This window comes from Drosophila elegans, unplaced genomic scaffold (assembly GCF_018152505.1).
Source record: "Drosophila elegans isolate 14027-0461.03 unplaced genomic scaffold, ASM1815250v1 contig_149, whole genome shotgun sequence".
Taxonomy (NCBI): Eukaryota; Metazoa; Arthropoda; class Insecta; order Diptera; family Drosophilidae; genus Drosophila; species Drosophila elegans.
The window spans coordinates 5,892,364-5,913,310 of NW_024545513.1; the positions used below are offsets into that span (position 1 = coordinate 5,892,364).

The following is a 20,947-nucleotide window of genomic DNA, read 5'->3' on the forward strand; positions in this document are numbered from 1 at the left end:
AAAATCATCACATAAAAATGACTAATTTTTCATCTTTCACAAACAAATATTAGAAAAAACGTTTAATTGATTTAGGGTGGTGATTGAATCGAAGTATATCGAGTACATATTATCGATAAGTATTCAAATTTTAAGAGTATACATTATCGATTAGTATTCAAATTTCAAACTTACATTAGACTGTTCATTCTTTTTGTTTTCGGCTTGCAAGCGGATGTCACTTGCTCTCTTCTCAAGTGGCTGCTTGGCCATTAAACTTTTTTGATTTGTTTATTTTCCCAAGTGCTTTTGGGCTCGTGCCCTCGTGTTTTTTTCGGGTTTTAAAGTCTTAAAGTGCTGAATCGGATAAAAAGGGTGCATCAAAGCAATGAAGCCGCTGCAGAATGTTGAGGTTCCCAGCTTTACGGTCGAGTCCCACGGATCCACTTTCACTTACGCCAGTCCAAAATCCGGAGAAGCATCCATGGACTTTTTAGCGCACACAATCGGGGGAAAAGACCCGAGCAAAAGTAGAATTATTTTGATATGTCAGCAAAATTCAGAGAGCGAGCGTCTGAAATCGGAGCTTGCCATTCGCAATGTAAACACAATTAGACTTTCAGCGGATGATCCAATGGCCCACCAGTTGCTGCTCCTCTGGTCCAAGGGCGTAAGTTCCGACCAATCTCCGATTTAAAAAAATAAATATGGTAAAAAAAAGAACAGGATAATACAATCGTTATAAATTTGCATATTAAATTGAATAAAATAAAGTGCTCAGTTAACTTAAAAAATATAACAAATTATTTAAAGAGCTAGAAGCAAAACTTGCATTAAATTATTTTATTTTTATGTTTATTTCGCTTATTAATTTGCCTTTTTCATGTAATTAAATGCAAAAATAAGAACAAATTTTAAATACACAGAATATAGAAAATTATGATGAAGGTGTTATTTTTAAAATACTCCACTTCTTAGTCTAGTTTCAAATTGCTTTGCATTTTTTGGTAACCATTTGATCCTATTTTCAGTACATTCAACAAGCTCTGATCCTTTGCGATGGTATGCTCAAGTTTCTTGAGGGGATCGAGGTGCATTTTGTGATCCATGCTACACTGCCGCCCTTGGAAAAGTTCGAGGAACGTTTGGCGATGCTGAGCAAGTCGGAAATTAAGACCGAAATGCTGGTTATTACTGGCCACAATGAGATGTACAATACAAATTCAGGCAACGATATAAACAATTTTGGCCCGGAAAACGCCATAAATGTGGTGGTTAATCAACCAAAACTAGAGAACAAAGCGTTGACATCCCAAAACATGCTTTTCGAAGATATAAAACCATTGGTCAGTGCAGAACCTACGCACTTAAGGCTACTCCATTTGAAGAAGAGGGTGTCCTCCACGGATCCTAAAGGCTTGGAAACGCCAGTTAAAGTTTCCGATCTTCAAAAAACCGAGAAAGCAAGCAAACCCTCTTTTGGCATCGCAGACATTAGAGGCGCCTTGAAAGATCTTCGAGAGTTAGTGGAGACAATCCCAACACCTCTGGATAGTATTGAACTTGAAGACAAGGAGCAGCATTGGAGTTCCATTGGATCTGCGAATTCGGGCAGCTCATCTTCAGCCATAGATCAAAGCATGACGGATACGGATCCCGACGAGAGCACCTCGCTGGAGTCGCACGGTTCTGGGGAAGATCCCCCTCTGGCGAGGGCTTCCTCTCCGGCAGCTGGAGTCCGACATCACTTCGGCGTGCTGGCCTGCAGCCGCCACCTGCTGTGCCCCTGCTACTCGATGAGCGGAGTGCCGGACATGAGCATGGCCGTCTGCCAGGCCATGCACAAGCTGGGCCTGCTGGACGAGCGGGCCCGCGGCGTCCAGCGATTCGCCTGGCCACATGTCGCCTCGGGCAAGTCCCTCATGGTCGTGGGCAACATGCAGACGGGCAAGACGTGGTGCTACCTGCCCACCCTGTGCCAGCGCAGCCATGCGGATCTGCAGCGCCGGCCGGCGGATGACCAAGGCTTTGGACCCACCAGCATCGTTGTGTGTGCCAGTGCCGCGCAGGGCAGCAAGATCGAGCACTGGGTGCGGCAGCTCCTCGGCTCGCTGGCGAGTGAGACGGATGTGGAGGGCTTGGAGGGCGTGGAGGGCGTGGTCGCGCTCTGGGAGAAGGGCAGTGTGACGGAGATCGCCTGCCGGCTGTGCCAGCCCGTGGGCATCCTGGTGACCAGCGCGGATCTGCTGCTCCAACTGCTCACGCAGCACCACTCGAAGAGGGCGCCCATCTTCGATGCCCGGGCACTGAAGTACCTGGCCTTGGATAACCTGCACGACATGGTGCGTCTGCTGCCGGTCATCACGATCAAGCTGCTTAAGCGGTTGCCCCAACTCTTCGACTTTGGCCAGGGCAGGTGCCAGCTCGTGGTCTCCGGACGCAACTGGCACGGCGGCCAGGTGATGGACCGCCTCCTCCCGCTGATGACCGATGTGCTGATACTCTTCGAGGATCCCCTGGAGGCCAGCGTCTCCAGGGGCCTGCGGCTGGATGCCCAGCTGGTGCAGGCGTCCCAGAAGTGTGCCCACTTGGTGGGCCTGATCCGGGGCACGAATCTCGCCGAGCAGCGTGTCATTGTGGTCTGCTCGGACAGGGCTGAAGTCTTGGAGCTGCAGCACAAGCTGGGGCAGATGAATGTGGAGGCCTTGAGCTGTTGCCTCGCGGCGGAGGGCCTTTCCCAGGTGGCCAGGTGGCGCGGGCAGTCCAGGACCTCGCTGCTCCTGGTCACGGACGATGTGGTGCCGAAGCTCAAGTGCGGCCCCATCGATCTGCTCGTCCACTACAGCTGGGCCAGCAGTTGGATGCGTTTCAAGCAGCGCTTCACTCTCTTCTACGAGAACTACAAGGCCACACAGTCCGCCCAGCTGGGCCACCGGTCCGTGGTCCTCGTCCAGGAGACAGGAGACGTGGACAGCATCTGGCTGCTGGCCGACTTCATGCTGAAGCACCTGCTCCCGCGGCCAAGCCACCTGCTGGACATCCTGGCCCACCGCCGCCTCGCCGACCAGTCCAATGCGCAGGCGCCCAGGCTGTGCCGCCAGCTGACCGCTTTCGGGGATTGCCTGCGGCATCGCTGCTCGTACCGCCACGTGCTGGGGCCGCAGGAGCTCCTGCCGCCGGATCACTATCCCGGCGAGAGCAAGATTCGCTTCACCGTCACAGCTGTGAGTGCTCTGAAAACAAAAATATACTTTATTTTAAACCATTTCTACAAGTCCATCAACTTTTTAGTGATACATTGCATGATTATATCTATGAAGATGGGAATGTTTGTTAGTCTTGTTAATTGTAATTGTAATTCTACACTAAAGGGTATTATTAATTACATATACTTATATTGGTATTTGTAATAAATAATAGCTGGCAATCTTGATAAAAACGATTTATATTATTATATACAAGATATATTATTATATATAAATATATATATAGGCATTAATTACATGTGTTACATATGCCAAGATAAATAATAATAAAATGTTTATCTGGATTTATGTGATAAATAATCACTGGCCATCTTGATAATTGTAGTTGATTTTTTAAACGATTATTATTATATATAGTATTGCTAGATTACGTAACAGCTTGTATAATGTTCCTATCTTCATAGATATAATAATAATACAAATAATTAGCAATAAAAATACTATAGCCTTTTCAAAAATCTGTAAAACACCTTTTCTTGTCGAAAATCTTTTGATCTACTTAGTTTTCAACTAATTTTTTGATAAGCTACTATATAAGAAGGCCTTGTCTTCGCAAAACATTTTTTTTTATTTATTGTATGTATCCCAATTTATTTGATGGGTTTCTTTTTTTCAATCGAACTCACATTTCAATCCTCTTTGCAGTGCAACAGCCCCGCCAATTTGGCAGTTCGTCTGAGCGACCGATTCCCCACGACGACCTACTTCCTCGGCTTTCCCATGTCCCAGCTGAGCGAGCAAGTGCAGCGCCACTACGAGGTGGATGCCAACCGGGTCATACATCCCAATCCGATGCCCGGGGAGAAGGCCGTGGTCAGGAACCTCAACCGCTACGAACGGGTGCTCATTTTGGACGTGGAGAAGGAGAAGAACGACAAGGTCGTGGCCCGTCTGCTGGACTCGTCCGTCGAGATTCTCACCTTCAAAGCCAGCCAGTTGTACATCTGCGAGGAAACATTCAAGGTATTAAATATATTTTATATTTAATAACTGCATTGCAGTGTTTAGGGTTTGATTACATTCTACGATAAAAATACATTCTAATAAAATAATCAAAAATCGATTCTATATATTATCAAATTCGGGGATAAGCTTCTTTTGACTATAACGATGTCTTGGTAGATCTATAAAATCTTTTCAAATTATTTTATCATAGATATTATATAATTTTGGAATAAACAATTTTGACTATCCTTATATCTGATTTTTTTTCTGATAATAGGTTTTTCTTAATTACATTCTTTTTCATATTATATTATCAAATATCGATCTTAAATATTAGCAAATTTTGGGTTAAACAACTTTGACTATACTTATGTCTGATTTTGTCATGATCAAAGGTATTTCTTAGGTAATATTATTATATCTTTAAATTAACATTTTTTCAGATTATCTTAGCAGAGATCGATCTTAAATATTACCATGTTGTGTGATCATGTTTTAACTATATCATGGGTATTTCTTAAGTAATGGCATTTGCTAAATAAAATTACTATCTGGTCTAAACAACTAGTAACTCTTATTGTAACCGATTAAAACCCAATTTCTCGACAGGATCAACCCGGGGAGGCGATGGAAGTGCGGATCCTTGGCCTGGAGCCGGCCAACCTGGAACGCATTTGGGGCGAGGATGAGCGCCAACTGGTGCGCAGCCAGTTCTTCAGTCGGACGTCCAATAAGCGCGGTCGCCTGTTCACCGCCCACGTGCAGTTCGCCATCCACGAAACCATCTTCGTTGACAACGTTTACGACAATGAGGGCAACGACCTGCTCGGCTTTATTAAGGGTCGCTTCAACTTTTACCAGGAAAATCGTTGCCTGGGCAAGCTAAAAAAGATAGTACAGGTCACCAGATCATGCCTGAATAGCAACTGATTTGATTTTGGAACTTACTCAACTTTTACTGAACATTTACATAATGGATTTCCTTTTCCATTAAAACTAAAAACGGTAGTGTTTTTGCTTTTAAAGTTTATACAATTAACCTCACCAATCGTGAACGTTGCTCTAATTGTTAAGACAATGTTTGGGTATTTCTATACTTTCCACAAATTTAGTTTAAGATTTTTATGCCAATTTGCATTGTGCAAATGTATTTTATTTCATTATTCCTGCATTTTAAAAATATTTTGTTGTGAAGCAATTATTCCAATTTTTACTCGGAGAATCAATATACGTTTCTCTGATAAATTTATTTTTCTGATTTGTAGTATTCGATTAATTATGATACCTAAACTTAAATATAATAACATTTTGGAGTCAACCACTTTGACTTTCCTTATGCCAGATTTTTTTCTGATTACAGGTATTTCTTATGTAATGGATCTTTATCTTCTTAAATTCAATTTTTTGTAATGAATGTTTGCTTATAATAAAAGAAGGTAACTCAAAAAGTTCAACCTTTGGAATCTTGAAAGATAGAGGTTAATATTACAATCATAACATTGGGAAAATCACTTAATTATTGGGATTAGTTTGGGTTGAATGGTAAGTCTTCAAAACATAGCTATAAATTTAAAACAAGTCTTGAGTTTAAATGCAAAAATACCAATCGATATAAGCAATACCAATTTATAGCACTATATTTACCATATCTATCCAAAGAACCGTTGCATTTTCGTGAGAGTGTGTGTCCATATCTGCATACGTGTGTAAGAATCGCAGTTTCCGCATTTGATGTCTTTTTCCAATGTCTTAACCATGCGACAGCCCGACGAGGTAGTGCATCCGTCCGAACATCCGTGTGTCCATGTACCTTAATGATTGCTCTCCGTTTTCCAGGGCAAGTGTCACTTTTGTAAGCGCGTCTTCTGTTGCGGCAAATGCCGCCAGAAGCATCTGTTCAAAGCGCACGCCATTGCCGTGCGCGAACCATTGGGATTGAGGGCCACCGGCGGCGGCGTCACCGAGCACCGCCAGCAAATGGAGTCCGGAGCGACCACCATCTACGTGTTCTGCCCGATTTGCGAGCGCCGGCCACTGCTGCTCCGCGAGGAGATGCACGGCGAGCTGTTGGCCCACATCGAGGCGTGCCACCTGCCGTTGAGGTGCCGCAAGTGCCAGCGCAACTACACGCGCGTCGACGATCTGCGCGAGTTCAGCAAGTGTGTGGATCAGCAGCAGAACTGCACGGGCACGGGCACGGACATGGGCACGGGCATCGGCAGCGGCAATGATATCACCGGCGACACGGAAACATCGAAGGTGACGGTGCGCAAGGCATGCAACAGCACCGCCATCTCCACGCAAACGTCGCCGGTCGTAACGCCCATTTCGCTGATCAACATGCGCTGGAAGGCCAAGAGTCGCATCGCCCACGAGGAGTTCATCAGCGACAGCGTGTCCTCCATCCGCAACCTGTCGTCGATCAGCAACAGCTCCATACGCCGCTCCATTGGCCACCTGGGCGTGAACAACCCGCCGGAAACTGTGGAGAAGGGGAAGGTCATACGATCGACATCAACGCCGCTGCAGGTGGAATCGGTGTTCGCCAAGCCCAAGGAGCCGATCACCTTCAATGCCTCCAATGGCGGCCATGTGTCCAGCATCTACCAGGAGGAGCCCAGTCCAGCTGTGGACAGCAATCCCGTCCAGCAGCAGCCGTTGCATCAGCGCAACTGGAAGATGGGCGCCCGCAACAAGATGAGCGCCGCCACGCCACTGCGCCAGGTCATGTCGAAGAGCATCCAGAAGGCCTTCGTGGAGCATGGCGGCATGCTGGTCCACCAGCCCGCATCCGGCGTTATCCAGCGTCGCGTGCGCCTCGATCTCAGCGAGCACAACTCGACCGAGGCGGCCGGATCCGGATCCGCCGCTCTGGACCTGCGACTCTCGCCAGTGGTGCGGCGCACCCAGAGCGAGTCGAGTAGCTCGGAGGTCAGCGGCTCCTCCACGCAAAATCCTGATCTCTACCAGCGGCCCTTCTTGCTGTCCGCCCAGAAACTCACCACCGAATCGATCGTCATCACCCGCATGAACTCCAACTCGCGGGAGAGCTTCTCCACGGTGTTCAACTCCTGCGAGAGTGTGGAGATCATACGCTCCTCCTCGGAATCGGCCGAGGTCCATGTGCCGGCCATCACGCCCATTCGTGTCACTGGCGGCGCTCCGATCAACAAGAAGCAGATCAAGTTCGAGACGCCGACGAAGAGCTGCCAGGAGCTGGTGCTCAGTGGCGAGGGCGACGGCGATGGCGAGGGTGACGACACCAAGGATCAGTTCTTCACTCCGGAACCTGGGTCGCCGGAACGCCCAGAGCGGCGTCGCCAGGCGATTGTGCCGCGCCAGCTGAGCGATCAGTTTTCGCCCAAGAAGGACAAGTCCAAGGAGCAGGAGCTGAAGCAGGCTCTGGCCCTGATCTCCCCGCCAGCGCAGCGCCCCAGGGCACGTCCTCCGTTGCGGGAATGCCGGCAGAAGAGAGTCTTTAGCGGCGTGCAGGATGTGGGATGTGGACCGGAGGAGGAAGGGGAGGAGGATGAGGAGGACGAGGTGTTCCGGCCCACGAACGCCTCCACGCGAAATGACAAGAAACAGGAGGGTGCCTCCTCCGGTCGCCTGTGGTCCTTGATGAGCTCCATGATGCGGCTGCCGGCCAGCCTGCGCAGCGAAATGGACAGGGATAAGGACAAGGATCAGGATAACAAGGAGAACGCTGGCTCGGGATCCCTCATCCGCCGGTGCGCCTCCATCGCCGGCTCCCTGGTGCGTCCCAGCGCCAAGGAGTACTCCATGGAGGACAACCAGACCCTCAAGCGGAAGCGCACCCAAACGCTGGACAACCAGTACTGCAGCCCGTTGTCGCCGTCCAGCTCCTCGAAGCGGTACCGCATCCGGCCCAGGGAACCCATCGAGCGCATGCGTCGCCACTAGAACTTGAGTTCTCATTTTATTTAATTGCAAATTTGTGTTTTGATTGTGAATTTAGTTTCTTTTTTAATAAATGTTTGGTATTGCATTCGCCGTTATCCGGGGCGTTGCCAATTGGGGGGAAAAAAAGCTATTCTTGCGGTATTAAGATGCCGGAGTTGCCAGCTTGACTTAAAGATCCTGTGGCAAAGAAGAGAGTGAATTTTGTTTGCGGCGTAATTACTTGGACTTAACCTGAAAACCACAAAAACCACGGGATGTTCAAGACGAGACCCGTTTGCGAAGTTAAAGACGATCAGGAGGACACCTCCGCCTCCACCTCCAATGCTCCGCAAATTGGCGAAACCGAAGCCCACAAGCTGTGGATCCACTGCAACTCCTGCTGCGAGCTGTTTTGCAAAAAGAAGTTCATATTCTTCCTGCTCGCCTGCCACCACGTGTCTTGCGAGCGGTGCGTCAAGGTCGCCGCAGGACGCACGCCCAGCGACGCCTCCATCTACACGTGCCCCGTCTGCAAGCGGAGCGTCCGTGGCCGCCAGGTGAACAACGCCATGCCCACCAACTTCAAGAACTTCTTCCACCCGGAGCCCTACGCCCTGACCAACGACTTCCTCGAGACGTTCCAGCGGGCCAACCACCGCCACTTGGACAAGCACAAGGAAAAGAAGGTGCGATTGAAGGATCTGGAAATATCTCTCAAGTATTTTTAGGGTTGCCATGCACATACAAACGATTTTCCATCATCAGAGGATTCGAGTTGTATCACGTCCACTCCTTAAATTATTAATTAATTATTTCGCCAGAACACATCAAGTTGAAATATAAAATAATTTGTCATCTTCAAGGATAAACACGAGGATCTACACGACCTACAAGTCTCTTCAAATATTTATAAACTAACTAGGAATATCTAAGCATTTTTTAGATGTGTTTTTTAAGGCTCTTAATTAACTTAAACTGTTTAAATTGTTAAATTGTTTTTGCAGGAAAATGAAATGGACAAAGTGCTCAAGGACATTGAACTGGTGAAATCCGTGTGCCAGAAACGCTACCTGGAGTATCAGATGCTGCGCGTGGAGCGCAAAAGGATGACTGAGCGGACACGGCAATTGAAAGTGCAATTGGCTAATGAAAAGGCGGAAAGGCAAAGGTTTATATTATACGCTAGCGACTTCACTCACCTGAAAGTCTTATTAACGATTTAAATTGATTTGTTATTTATAAACTGGACAGAACAACTGAGGCTTTAAACTAACTAACTAAATTATTATTGTCCATTCCCCTTAGGATTGCTCAGGCCAAGATTAACCGCGTCGTGACATCGCAGAAACCCACATCTTCCACTCCTGATCGTGCAAACTCGCAAACCTCTCAGAAACGACGCAGTTCAAAGGAATTGACTCGCAGCACTTTAGTCAAACGAAAGAAGGTCACCAGCTTTAGCCACCAGCCAAACAATTCCTTCAATCTATAATCTACATTAATCTTCAAAAATAATGTGTGACAATTTGAAATTTTTTGCATTGAAAACTGCATTTATGGTTTTTGGATTTTCTTTTTTGTTAACAAGTCTCCTTATGTAAATATATAAATTTACAAAAGTTAAACTTAAAAGTTGCATTCTGCAGAATATATAAATATATAAAAACTTTAATTAAATGGAACAGCAAATAGTTGCAAAAAATAAAATGCAACTAAAACTTTAAATGTTTAAGCTGCATTAATATTAATTATTGTACACCTTTTTATTTTAATTGAAGGTTTTGAATTCTAAAGTGTTTAATTTAAATATTAATTGACCATGATAAAGTTGTGAAAAAAGTTGTTGCTATTATTTAAATAATAAATGAATTGGCCTTATAGTCATAATAAGTAAATAATAAATGATGTACTAAAATAATAAGTATATAATGAATTTTTTATGTCGACCCAATTTCTCCAAAGTAGTAGTTTATTATAAGTATGCGATACTTTTTCCAAAAACTCAAAAACGTAACAGAAAATGAATTAAATTTCTTATACACTTTGGCTTTTTTAACGCTAGAAAGAGCTTTTTAATCGCTAATTTATCTGGCAACTCTCTTCCCAACATTCGACGTCACAGATTGGAGTTTCGTGCGTCACCCCACCGAAGTGTGGCCACCTTGCGCTGCCGTTTTCTCAACAATTCGCATGAAATTCAATATTGCAAGAGTGCACGTTCCATTAGACCAATCCGCATAGTTAATGGTTTAGTTAAGTTAAGTTAGCGAACATGCTGGACAACGACACCAGCAACAACAACAACTGCAACCCACTGAAACTGCCACTGGGCGACTTGAAGTTTGCGCTTTCTGGAAAGGATGGGGTGCGCAGGCATGTTCCGGCACTGGTAGGTGGTCACCATGGTCTTGTCGCCGATACATATATTAATGCATTTCCCGACAGGACGAGCATTGGGTGCGTCGCGAGAAGCCCTTCGGCAGCTACCTGTGCCAGATGAGCTCCTACGGTCGCCTGAAATCCGGAGCAGCGCTGGAGGAGTGGAGCTTTGCGGCCAACAACTGTCGCCAGGACATGGAGTTCCTGCTGAGCCTCAGACAGCACGAGTTCTGGTCCTACATGGTCTACGAGGAGTCGGCCATGGCGGCCATTGTCACATTCCTGCAACGCGCCAATCCCTACTACAGACAACAATCGGAGGCGGAGTCGTCCGGCCGGGACAAGGAGCTGGAGCAGGCCCACCTGCTGTACGGCCAGCTGCTCGATCTCGTCGTCCGCCTGGTGATGCGGCTGTGCACCGCCGAGGAGTCGGACACGGAGTGGATCAGCCCGCAGCAGCACAGCAGCCTGCTGTACACCAACTACCTGGTGTCGGTGCCCATGCTCTTCGATCTGCTCATTGCCGTGGGCGATGCGGAGCCCGCCAATGTGGAGCTGCTGCGCCAGATCTTCGAGAAGGTGCTGCGCCAGCAGCCCGAGTACCGCAAGGATCTGAACGAGGCGCTGGCCTTCTACGAGAGCGCCTTCCTCAGCATGCAGATCCAGGTGGAGAACGAGGGCTGTGAGGGCGCCGGCGGCGGGGCGCCCCTGGATGCGGACCTGGAGACGCCCTACGACGACGTAGTGCTCTTCGCCATGGACTGCGCCTACACGCTGCGTCTGCTGCTGCTTCTCTGTCCCGAGCTGCTGGAGACCATCGAGCAACTGCGTTTGGCTCAGAGGTGAGTTGCGTTCGCCGCTGCCAGCTGTGAGTTTGAATTGAATTGAATTGAATTGAATTTGGCATCTCTTTCGGTTTCGCAGCATTGCCAATTTCTATGACATGACGGTGCCCATGCTGTACAAGAACATCTACATGGTCAATCCGGGGGCCAGCTCGCTGCGCTGGCTGAACGAGACGCGCCAGCAGTTCCTCAGCGTCGTCCGTCGCCTGGTCAGCCTGCAAATGGAGGCGGGACGCGGCCAGCAGCTGGTGGAACTGCTGCAGGAGTGCCTCTCCGCCCAGACCTTCGTGGTGGACTACCAGCGGCAGTATCCGCTGGAGCACGACATGGCGATGCTACTGCAACGCTGCCCGAATATGTGAGTTGATAGTTGATAGTTATGTGAGCTGATAGCTGATAGCGGATAAAAGATTGATGAGAAAATGTAACCCGTGCATCTTCGGCTCTTCGGCAGCAAGAACTACAAGGTGGACTTTGTGATAGCCGGTTACCAGAAGGCGCTGAGCAGCTGTCCCGGCGGCATCATGGCCGACGACATGGCCCTGGACAACCTGGTGGACACCGAGGAGGAGGACGACGAGTTCGATGACGAGGACTCCTCGCGCACCTCACCACTGCCGACGATGACGACGACGACGACGACGGCGGCCAACGGAGCCGCCAGGGACCTCGACCTGGAGGTGACCGCCGTGCTGGACGTGCTGCCCGATCTGGGCAGGGGCTTCATCCGGCGCCTGCTCACCCGCTACGAGAACAGCGAGCAGGCCATTGCCGCCATTCTGGACGACAACCTGCCGCCGGATCTGGCCCAGATGGACCGGCAGGAGGTGTACGTGCCGCCCGATCCGCAGGACAAGCTACAGCGTCGCACGGGCGTGCGCCACTTCAATGTCCACGACGGCGATCGCTACGATGTGCTGACGCGCGACCAGCCGGAGTGCATCATAAAGCAGGGCAAGGGCCTGCCCGGAGCGCCGCGCAATGCGGAGCAGCTGCTGGACGACAAGCGCGACCTGGAGCAGCTGAAGGAGCGCTACCAGCAGTATGCCATGGTGGAGGAGACGCCGCTGGAGAGCGGCGAATATGACGACGAGTACGACGACAGCTACGAGGCCCTGAACGAGGGTCAGGCGCCGCCGGTGAGCCTGCTGCGGGCCAGGCTCCAGGGAGCCGCCTCCAACTCTGCCTACGAGGCCCAGGATCAGGTGGAGGACGACGACGACGACGAGGAGAGCTCCGGCAGCGGATCCGAGGCGGAGACGGCCAAGCGCAACGGTCGGGACTTTTGCGAAAATCCGGAGGTGATACGCGCTCGTTACCAGCAACGCCAGATGGCCAAGTACGGACAAAGAAATGGTGGAGGAGGAGGAGGAGGCGGAGGTGCTGCTGCTGCTGTAGTGGGAGCACCCAAGGGCCAGGGCCAGTCGCAGCAGACGCAACGCAACCGCGGCCAGAAGGAGGCCCACAAATCGTCGCGTGCCAACCACAATCGCAAAGCTGGAGCGGCATTCAAGCGCAGCAAGGGTATGATAGGCTAGAGGAAATCCAGTTGTGGAGGAAAAACAAATAAATAGATATTTATACTAAGTATATTTCACCAATCGGAGTTGAGTTTGCTTTGGGTAGCGTTGAATTCAAAACACCATCTATAGTTTATAGTTTAAAAACTAGACACCAGAGTAATTTAATTTAATTCCGTAGCGTTGAATTCAAAGAACCATCTATAGTTTTATTATTTTTTTTAATGTTTTTCCTATTAAAACTAAAACTTGCAATTATTTTTGGTTTTAAAAACTAGACACCAGATCAATTTAATTTAATTCCGTAGTACGGATGTAATACAGCTTGTAGTAAATAATATGTAACATTTGCCGCCAGCATTCCTTAGGGGACTTAATATAAAATATACAAGTTCAAACGTAACAAAGGTGCTCTAGCAACAGGTCGGATGGACCGGATGGACATGGACCTTCGAGTACTGCTCATTGAGCAGTCGCATTTTGGTGCTGTGCGTGGTGCCACCCATCTCGCCCAGCTTCAAGTAATGCTCGCGCACGAAGTTCCTGAACGGAGTCATCGTCGGATCTGGTCGCGATCCGGTGAACAAGTCCGCTTGGCAGTACTTCTTGACGCCCACCTCAAACTGGCAGTAATGACAGCGCAGCTGCTCCTTCGGCAAGTCGATCCTGCCGTACGCACAGCGGGCGCACAGGGAGCAGGTGTACTTGAACGTGGGCTGGCAGTCGGCGATCGCCGGCAGCTCCGGCATCGCGTGCTTGGCCTGGTAGGCCCTACAAAAGGAGGGAAAAACCGAAATCGGGAATACCGGTAAGTAATGCAGTATGCAGGTAGCAAACAATATATTCATAATTGCCACTAAAAGCTGATTGGCTTTATTTTAGTGTTTCAAAACTACGTTTTTAAAGTTGCTGCCCCGCAAAACTTCAAAACTTATGCACCGATCGTTTTGAAGTCTTTAACACTGTTTCTGTACAAATTGGTTAATATTTAGAATTCTAAATTAACAAATTAACCAATTTTCCCTTGAGTGTTTAAAAAAAAGATATATAATTTTGAGTTTTTAGGTTCAATTAAATAAGCACCGCAAGAGCAAGAACTAAGAGGATTTTTTTTGTAAATGACTATAATATTTATATACTATAATATATACTATACTATATATATATACTATAATATTGATATTTTTGTATAATATTTCATAAATGTGTTTCTTTAAAAAAAAACTTCAAAACTTATGCACCGATCGTTTTGAAGTCTTTAACACTGTTTCTTTGCAAATTGGTTAATATTTAGAATTCTAAATTAACAAAATAACCAATTTTCCCTTGAGTGTTTAAAAAAAAGATATATAATTTTGAGTTTTTAGGTTCAAATGAATAAGCACCGCAAGAGCAAGAACTAAGAGGATTTTTTTTGTAAATGACTATAATATTTATATACTATAATATATACTATACTATATATATATACTATAATATTGATATTTTTGTATAATATTTCATAAATGTGTTTAAAAAAAAAAAAAATAATCAATTATTCTACGAATTAACCCTACTCCCCCGTTAATGAATAAACGAATGATCTCGATCTTACCATCTGCGGCAACTGTCGCCGTGTCCCGTCTCCCGGTTGAAAACAAAGGCCGCCGCGTGGATCATTTCATGTAGCAGCGACTTGATGAGCATGCACGGGTGGCTGATGTGCTCCCAGAGCAGGATGCGGGCGGTCCGCTTGCCGTTGGCGTCGATGGCCAGCTCGGCCTTGCAGGGTGTGCCAATGCCGCGCTTCCAGAGGATGGGGGCCACCAGGCCGCAGCGGAAGATGGCGTGATTGAAGATGTTGAAGAGCCGCTTGGCCAGAGCCACTTTGCAGCTCTCGAAGTTCTTCTGGCGATAGTCCAGGGCCAGCGGATGGCAGAAATTGATCGAGGTGACCGCTGGAAAGGCAGCAAGAGATTAACGCGTCGGCATTCAAGCTCTGCGACTCTGGCACAACTCACGATCGAGCGACTCCACGAAGCGGTAGAAGTCGGGATGATTGTCGAGACAGGGAACGCTGCCCTTGTGGCGACGGCATATGATCGCCCGCTGGCGATGGCTGGGCAGCTCGCTCAGATCGATGGGCTCCTTGAGGAAGTCGGGCGTCTCCGCCTCGAAGGAATTGGCATTGGCCAGCAGCACAAAGTTGTCGAACATCTTCGTCTGGCGCTCCTTCTGGGTGGGCGGGTTGAGGTGCGACAGGTTCAGGCTTGCCCACGAGGAGCTGGCCGGTGTTGCTGGCGGCGCATTGAGGCGCTGGACTGACGATGGCGATGGCGATGGTGATGGCGATGGCGATGGCATTGTGCCTGGTTTTGCGGGCGAGCAGATGGAATTGATCAGCAGGCAGCTGAGCGATAGGTTCGCCACCTCCTTGCCAATTTGCGGCGGTTCCGCTGCATCGCCGTTCTCGTGAGGATTGTACAGCTTGCGACGGTGCGCCACCAGACCCAGAAACTTGTGCACCTTAGTCTTTAGCTCGCCATCGGCCTCCAAGTCGAGATCGGCCTGCGGCTCCTGCCGCACGATGGCCACTGGCAGGCCCAACTCTAGGAAGATGATGGGCAGCACCGGCGACTCCGGCGAGGAGTGGCTGTCGTCGGTGCTGGAGGCACTGCTGCTGCTGTTGTTCCCAATGCTGCGTCGCTTGCGACACGGCCACTGGCTCCCCAGGGGCTCCTCGAAGGTGGCTGCCAGCTGGTAGTCCGCGTCACCCTCGTCGTCGGTCTCCAGCGACGGATCGTCCGACTCGTCCGCGTCCTCTTCCTCGTCCTTGCCCTGCGAGGAGGTGTAGTCGAACTGCAGGTCCTTGCGCAACACAACCGCTCGTCCACTGCGTGTGACGACCAAGCGATTCGATGGGGTGGCCACGACGTCCGGATCGCGATGAGCTGCGTTATGATAATGATAAAACATAATGGTTTCCGTTAAAAATGGGTTTTCTAATACGACATTCACATATACTACATATTCTACTATTCTAGGTTCACAAGTAGAACTAATTTCTCACACGGATTCGTCTTTGGCCGGTCAATCAATCTTGTGACGATTTCAAATTGTTAAAAATGTTAGACGACTCACTGCCATTCAAATTAGGCAAAATATGCTTTTGGGATATACAATCGGGCAAAAACACATAATTGGATTACTTAACCATGATATATTTCCTCGAAAACCACATTTTATTTGTATATAAAACAAATGTAGAGGAGATTATCAATGCATTAGAAATTTACTGCTCATGCGTTCGCATTTGAAAGAAATACATTCATCAGCTTTATGGATCTCTCAAATATTTACCTAGTGAAGCGTTAGAAACTTTTTGCTTTTTATAGCGCAGTAGTATTAGTCATTATCCGTAAAAACGAGTAAGAAGGCAATGGCATAGACTTGAGCATTAATTTAGTTTCAAAAATACTGTGTTGCTGTGTTGCTGTGGTTGAATGAGCCGGTATATATTCCAGCATTCCAACTCACGTTTCTTAACCGAAGGACCATTCCCATCGTGGTTCGCGGAGCCTCGCTTCAATGGAGTCCTCATTGAGGACACGACTTCGGCGGCAGCACTTGTACTGGGACCTAAGGCAACTAAAATATATACATATATACCCCAGGAGTTACTTAATTATTGATTCAACAAGTATTCTTCGTCCGGGTTCTTAATACTTGTCCAGTGATACAAAAACATAAAGTCAATTCAAAAACGTTGGTATTATTTTTGGTCTGCAATTAGTTAATGGTCAACTTAAGCTCCACCAAAATATACAAAATCTTTTAGGAGTCAAGTATTGTGCAATAAGATTAAACGAGTTTGCAATGAGGCTTAAGTAACATTAAAATAAGGCCCTGTTCATCATTGGTCTTTCATTTCGCATCCCAGTACGATAAAAAAATTCTATTTATTCAACTAGAGCATCATTAAAACTACTGAAACCTGTGGATAACATTAAATTCAGTGATTTTGCTCATGCTCTCAAGTTAAGAATATTTTGGCTTATAAATTAACTGTGGTTGAAATATGTTCCTGTTTGTCATTTAGAAAAATTAGTTTCAGAATATTTCATTTTAGGACCTGCAAACGAATTATTATTATTAAATAAAATAGAAAATACACTTGAAAATGGAAATTCCAGTAATGTTCCATAAACAAGATTTGGAGTTCAACAAATACATAATAACATATAATGTACACTAGGTTGTTTTTTGAAAAACACTGACGTGGTGGAATATTTTCGTAGCCTGATTGGGATTAAGGACAAGGCCATATAAATTAGAAAAGTATACATTTTATAAACGAATCTTTTAGTTTGGCAATGAAAGGGCCGTTTTCTCGTCCACATGATACTGCAAAAAAGGTTTAAAACTGAACGAAATGTATCAAAATGTGCAGTTTAAAATCCACTTTTGGCTTGGCATGAGCAGGAGAAACGCGCACAAGGATTGCACATGCTATCTGGCCTATGGATGCCCAACATTCACCCAGATCACCATCTCGGCAAGAGGCCAACCGGCTGTCCACTTACGTTTTTTGATCTCCAGATCATCGATCCCGGGATCTGGGGAGTGCCGCTTCAGAGAGGTGCTGGCACTCATGCCGACGTCGGCGGAACCAGGACCTAGGACAATCGATATGGAAATGTGGGTGTTACAACCGGGCGTGTTATTGTTTTGACGCGGGGGGGGGAACTCACGGCTGGCGGACAGGGCAGCTTCGCTGTCCGTGGTGGTCTCCTCTATGGTGATGGTTCCCTGGGACACTTCCGAGGACGAGATGAATTGGGATGTGTGCAGGTAGCTGACTATTGACGAATCAATCGACGACACCGAAATAACGCTGCTACTTTCGTCGGCGTCCATGGATGAAACACTGTCGTTGGTGTTCATTTCGATTTGGGATTGGGGCGCCTTGCACGGCGACACGAAATGATTGGGATTGGATTGGTGTTTGGTTTGACTCGGCTGACAGAAAAGTCACAACTTACCGGATCGACATGGCTCTCGTCCAGGTGACAGTTCATGAGCATCTCCGTCAGACTTTTGTCTGGATTATGGTTTGAGGACGACATCGCATGCAAAACCAATTTCTTGTTTTTTGCGGCTTCATTCAACGGTCAGTGTTGGATAACGGCCGCAGGTGCTGCCGCCGGGTAGCTCTGTTAACGGCAGTGTTGGGCAGTATTGGCTTATAGCGGGTAAATTAAAACCAGAAAATATAGTATTGTTGAATAATTTAAGCACTTAAATAGACATAGCAAATTAAATTCCGATTAATTAAACAGTGGTATTTCTTAAATAAGACATTATATGTAAGTGAAAACCAAGTGTCATAGTAAACGAGGAGACTAAAGAGTTTTAATGAGGAGAGAATGGTACCCAAAAAAATATCTTTAAAAGCTGGCTTTTGGCAGTTCAATGTGATAGAATAGCCAAATTGCTTAGATAGGAATCAAATACCTCAATCCTTCATATGTAGTAAACTCTGTTGGGCAATATGTAAAAAAAATCCTTTTTCCTAATTCCTTTCAATTATTTCGCCCGGCTTTTGTATTTTGAATATGAAAGTATAAGAGAATTTGTTGGATGGGAACCCGATTACCGATTAACGACTATTTGGATAAGTTTAAGTAGACACCTTTTGGACAAAAATAACAAATAAAATGAAATAAACACGTAATATATAATATTATTTGTTAGTTATTTGCTTTGCGCGCTACCTAACAATTTCGGCACGGAATTGGTCAGCGAAAAAAAAATTCCAAATTCACAAGAGGTTACGAAAACACATATATTTTAATTAATTAGTCAGTTTAGTTTTAGTTTTTTAGTTTTCCAACTAGCTTGTACTAATTTGAATCTAGTGTTTTACAGCTTAGCTTTTTTTCTGATGGCAATTAGCTATTTCCCGACAGTTTTTGAGTTGCCATGTTTTACCACACTGAGCACATGACATTTTCCAGCACTAGACTACTGTTTATTTTTACTTGGGCACCAAAAAACGCCGCCGCTTAGGTTTAAAGTTATATTTTGCTAATTGCCAGCCAATATAACTCGCCGCAAAGATGGGGCGCCGCTCCATCAACACCACCAAGAGTGGCAAGTACATGAATCCCACGGACCAGGCGCGTAAGTACGATAGTTGGCCCACGGCGAAGTGTTGAACCCACCAGGCGCTTTCTTTCAGGCAAGGAGGCTCGCAAAAAGGAGCTCAAGAAGAATAAGAGGCAGCGCCAAATGGTGCGGGCGGCGGTCCTGAAGAACAAGGATCCCTCACAGATACTCGAGGAGATGGAGAAGATCGACGAGATGGGTGGGTAGCCGGGTAAGCAAGCATTATAACCATTCACTGATGCAGTGCCTCCGCTTTGCAGAGTACAATGTGCTGCAGCCGTCGCCGCTGAACGAGAAGGTGCTGCGCGACAAGCGAAAGAAGCTGAAGGAGACCTTCGATCGGGTGATGCGCCTCTATGTAAGATTGGCCCGAGTGCCTGTTGAAATAAAGCCCCCTAATCAGCCCACTTATCACGCTTCCAGCACAACGACGAGCCCGAGCACTGGGCGGACCTCAAGCGCAAAGAGGTGGAGTACGAGAAGAAGCGTCTGAAGAAGCAGCAGTACTACGAGAGCGTCAAGCACGCCCAGAGCGTCCAGATCGATGAGATTCCCCTGCCCGCTCCGGTGTCGGCGGCCATTCCAGGCGGTCCCGCCGGTCCCACTGGCGGACCCGTTGTCGGCGGATTTGGGGCCGCCGTTGGCATACGCCTGCCCCCGCCGCCCATGACCATGGCCCTGCCGCCCTATGCCCCCGGGGCTCCGCCAGGCGTGGTCAAGAACAGCGATGCAACGGCCAGCGAGGCGCAGGCGGAGAAGTCCAAGGAAGACGAGGAAAAGGATTGGTTGGGTGTCCCACCGGGACCGCCGCCAGATCTGTTTGCCCTCTCCGAACTCGACTCCGATGCCGAGGGCAATACGGACTACGATGGCGAGGCCGAGGAGGAAGAGCAGGAGTCGCACAAGAAGAGCAGGGACAAGGACAAGGAGGCCAGCGAACCGAATAACCAGAACATCGATGACTTCATGAAGGAAATGGAGCATGTGCACAAGCGCAAGCATCGCAAACTGGCGGCCAAGGAGGACGAGGCGGATAAACAGCGGGACCGGGACGAGGACGATGACGACGAGTCCGAGAAGCGGCAAGAACGCAACTCTAGCTCTGATAGGAAATCCGACAGCAGTAGCGACAGCGACGCCGATCAGGATGAGGATGAGGATGAGAAAATGGCCGAACTGTCGGCCAAGCCAGCGCCAGTAAAATCCTCCTCCGCCTCCTCCTCCGTTGCGCCATCACAGCCAACACCAGCTCCTCCGACGGCGCCCACTCTGCCGGCTATTCCACTGCCACCAGCGTCGGCGGTGCCAGCGCCACCCCAATTGCCCCAACTACCGCCCTTGCACAGCCTTGGGCCACCGGGCATCATGTACCGCCCGCCGCCCATGCGGCCACCGCACGCAGGCTCCGGCTTCGGCCTGCGCATGCCGCCTGGACCGCCGCCGGGAGCCAGGCCGCCTCATGGACTGGGACCGATGCCCCGCATGGGCATCAGGATGCCACCGGGTCCGCCGCCGGGCCTGCCACCTCGTCTCGCCCACCACAACAAGCAGGGAGGCGGCGGAGGTCCGCCCAAGGAGTCGGCTAAGGGGGTGACCACCATTACAGCCAAACCACAAATCAGGTGGGTTGTGACTACCCTTATTTAATATATGTATATGTTATATATATATGCACCACATAATGGCAACAAATTTATTTATCAGGAATCTGAGTGCGGATGTCACCCGCTTCGTGCCGTCCACGTTGCGCGTGAAGCGCGAGGATCAACGCCGGATGGCGAGGCCCAGGCATGCGGCCAACGATGGCCACCACGCCCCCTCGGAGACGCACAGCAAGCCGCCCACCAAGGACGACGCCTATCTGCAGTTCATGAACGAAATGCAGGGCTTGCTGTAGCCCCAGCTGCGAGTCCTGTAAATTGTGTAGTCTAAGTCCTAGATAAAATGAGTCATCCAAACCAAA

General features: G+C 48.1%; 6 protein-coding genes across 8 annotated transcripts; 5 read left to right on the forward strand and 1 right to left on the reverse strand.

Annotated features, from left to right (window-relative positions):
* The first annotated feature begins 212 nt into the window (after positions 1 to 212).
* LOC108140996 (putative ATP-dependent RNA helicase SoYb) lies at positions 213 to 5,661 on the forward strand. Its single transcript, XM_017264074.2, has 4 exons — positions 213 to 649; positions 1,011 to 3,203; positions 3,891 to 4,208; positions 4,800 to 5,661. The coding sequence occupies exons 1-4, from the start codon at positions 368 to 370 to the stop codon at positions 5,118 to 5,120; spliced, it is 3,114 nt and encodes a 1,037-aa protein (XP_017119563.1). The 5' UTR covers positions 213 to 367; the 3' UTR covers positions 5,121 to 5,661.
* Positions 5,662 to 5,855: 194 nt separating this feature from the next.
* On the forward strand, positions 5,856 to 8,209 carry LOC108141031 (mitosis initiation protein fs(1)Ya). The gene is made up of 2 exons (XM_017264125.1): positions 5,856 to 5,963; positions 6,027 to 8,209. The coding sequence occupies exons 1-2, from the start codon at positions 5,922 to 5,924 to the stop codon at positions 8,112 to 8,114; spliced, it is 2,130 nt and encodes a 709-aa protein (XP_017119614.1). The 5' UTR covers positions 5,856 to 5,921; the 3' UTR covers positions 8,115 to 8,209.
* Positions 8,210 to 8,295: 86 nt separating this feature from the next.
* Positions 8,296 to 9,722, forward strand: LOC108140633 (RING finger protein vilya). Its single transcript, XM_017263557.2, has 3 exons — positions 8,296 to 8,779; positions 9,098 to 9,261; positions 9,399 to 9,722. Exons 1-3 carry the CDS (start codon positions 8,369 to 8,371, stop codon positions 9,583 to 9,585), a joined length of 762 nt encoding a protein of 253 aa, XP_017119046.1. The 5' UTR covers positions 8,296 to 8,368; the 3' UTR covers positions 9,586 to 9,722.
* A 490-nt stretch (positions 9,723 to 10,212) lies between these two features.
* On the forward strand, positions 10,213 to 12,918 carry LOC108141007 (activating signal cointegrator 1 complex subunit 2). Its single transcript, XM_017264085.2, has 4 exons — positions 10,213 to 10,482; positions 10,539 to 11,314; positions 11,397 to 11,675; positions 11,772 to 12,918. Exons 1-4 carry the CDS (start codon positions 10,366 to 10,368, stop codon positions 12,853 to 12,855), a joined length of 2,256 nt encoding a protein of 751 aa, XP_017119574.1. The 5' UTR covers positions 10,213 to 10,365; the 3' UTR covers positions 12,856 to 12,918.
* Positions 12,919 to 13,095: 177 nt separating this feature from the next.
* Positions 13,096 to 17,979, reverse strand: LOC108141016. 3 transcript variants are annotated; one of them, XM_017264104.2, is made up of 7 exons: positions 17,859 to 17,979; positions 17,568 to 17,781; positions 17,400 to 17,492; positions 16,354 to 16,455; positions 14,838 to 15,767; positions 14,432 to 14,774; positions 13,096 to 13,608 (listed from the first exon to the last, which is right to left on the reverse strand). In XM_017264104.2, the coding sequence occupies exons 1-7, from the start codon at positions 17,940 to 17,942 to the stop codon at positions 13,251 to 13,253; spliced, it is 2,124 nt and encodes a 707-aa protein (XP_017119593.1). In that variant the 5' UTR covers positions 17,943 to 17,979; the 3' UTR covers positions 13,096 to 13,250. The 3 variants fall into 3 exon arrangements, with proteins under 3 accessions (XP_017119593.1, XP_017119585.1, XP_017119600.1); XM_017264096.2 differs by having other exon boundaries at positions 16,354 to 16,464; XM_017264111.2 differs by lacking the exon at positions 16,354 to 16,455.
* Positions 17,980 to 18,832: 853 nt separating this feature from the next.
* Positions 18,833 to 20,947, forward strand: LOC108140946 (WW domain-binding protein 11). The gene is made up of 5 exons (XM_017264018.2): positions 18,833 to 18,999; positions 19,058 to 19,183; positions 19,245 to 19,342; positions 19,408 to 20,606; positions 20,689 to 20,947. The coding sequence occupies exons 1-5, from the start codon at positions 18,936 to 18,938 to the stop codon at positions 20,879 to 20,881; spliced, it is 1,680 nt and encodes a 559-aa protein (XP_017119507.1). The 5' UTR covers positions 18,833 to 18,935; the 3' UTR covers positions 20,882 to 20,947.

Coding starts and splice junctions, on each gene's coding strand:
- LOC108141031 (XM_017264125.1), top strand. CDS start 5,922: ATGTCTTTTTCCAATGTCTTAACCATGCGACAGCCCGACGAG. Junction 5,964..6,026: donor CCATGCGACAGCCCGACGAG/GTAGTGCATCCG, acceptor TCCGTTTTCCAG/GGCAAGTGTCACTTTTGTAA.
- LOC108140633 (XM_017263557.2), top strand. CDS start 8,369: ATGTTCAAGACGAGACCCGTTTGCGAAGTTAAAGACGATCAGGAGGAC. Junction 8,780..9,097: donor ACAAGCACAAGGAAAAGAAG/GTGCGATTGAAG, acceptor TTGTTTTTGCAG/GAAAATGAAATGGACAAAGT. Junction 9,262..9,398: donor GAAAAGGCGGAAAGGCAAAG/GTTTATATTATA, acceptor CATTCCCCTTAG/GATTGCTCAGGCCAAGATTA.
- LOC108140996 (XM_017264074.2), top strand. CDS start 368: ATGAAGCCGCTGCAGAATGTTGAGGTTCCCAGCTTTACGGTCGAGTCC. Junction 650..1,010: donor TGCTCCTCTGGTCCAAGGGC/GTAAGTTCCGAC, acceptor TCCTATTTTCAG/TACATTCAACAAGCTCTGAT. Junction 3,204..3,890: donor TTCGCTTCACCGTCACAGCT/GTGAGTGCTCTG, acceptor TCCTCTTTGCAG/TGCAACAGCCCCGCCAATTT.
- LOC108140946 (XM_017264018.2), top strand. CDS start 18,936: ATGGGGCGCCGCTCCATCAACACCACCAAGAGTGGCAAGTACATGAAT. Junction 19,184..19,244: donor GGAGAAGATCGACGAGATGG/GTGGGTAGCCGG, acceptor TCCGCTTTGCAG/AGTACAATGTGCTGCAGCCG. Junction 20,607..20,688: donor ACAGCCAAACCACAAATCAG/GTGGGTTGTGAC, acceptor TTTATTTATCAG/GAATCTGAGTGCGGATGTCA.
- LOC108141016 (XM_017264096.2), bottom strand. CDS start 17,942: ATGTCGTCCTCAAACCATAATCCAGACAAAAGTCTGACGGAGATGCTC. Junction 17,493..17,567: donor AGCTGCCCTGTCCGCCAGCC/GTGAGTTCCCCC, acceptor CGATTGTCCTAG/GTCCTGGTTCCGCCGACGTC. Junction 14,775..14,837: donor CTTCGTGGAGTCGCTCGATC/GTGAGTTGTGCC, acceptor CTGCCTTTCCAG/CGGTCACCTCGATCAATTTC.
- LOC108141007 (XM_017264085.2), top strand. CDS start 10,366: ATGCTGGACAACGACACCAGCAACAACAACAACTGCAACCCACTGAAA. Junction 10,483..10,538: donor GCAGGCATGTTCCGGCACTG/GTAGGTGGTCAC, acceptor ATTTCCCGACAG/GACGAGCATTGGGTGCGTCG. Junction 11,676..11,771: donor CTGCAACGCTGCCCGAATAT/GTGAGTTGATAG, acceptor GCTCTTCGGCAG/CAAGAACTACAAGGTGGACT.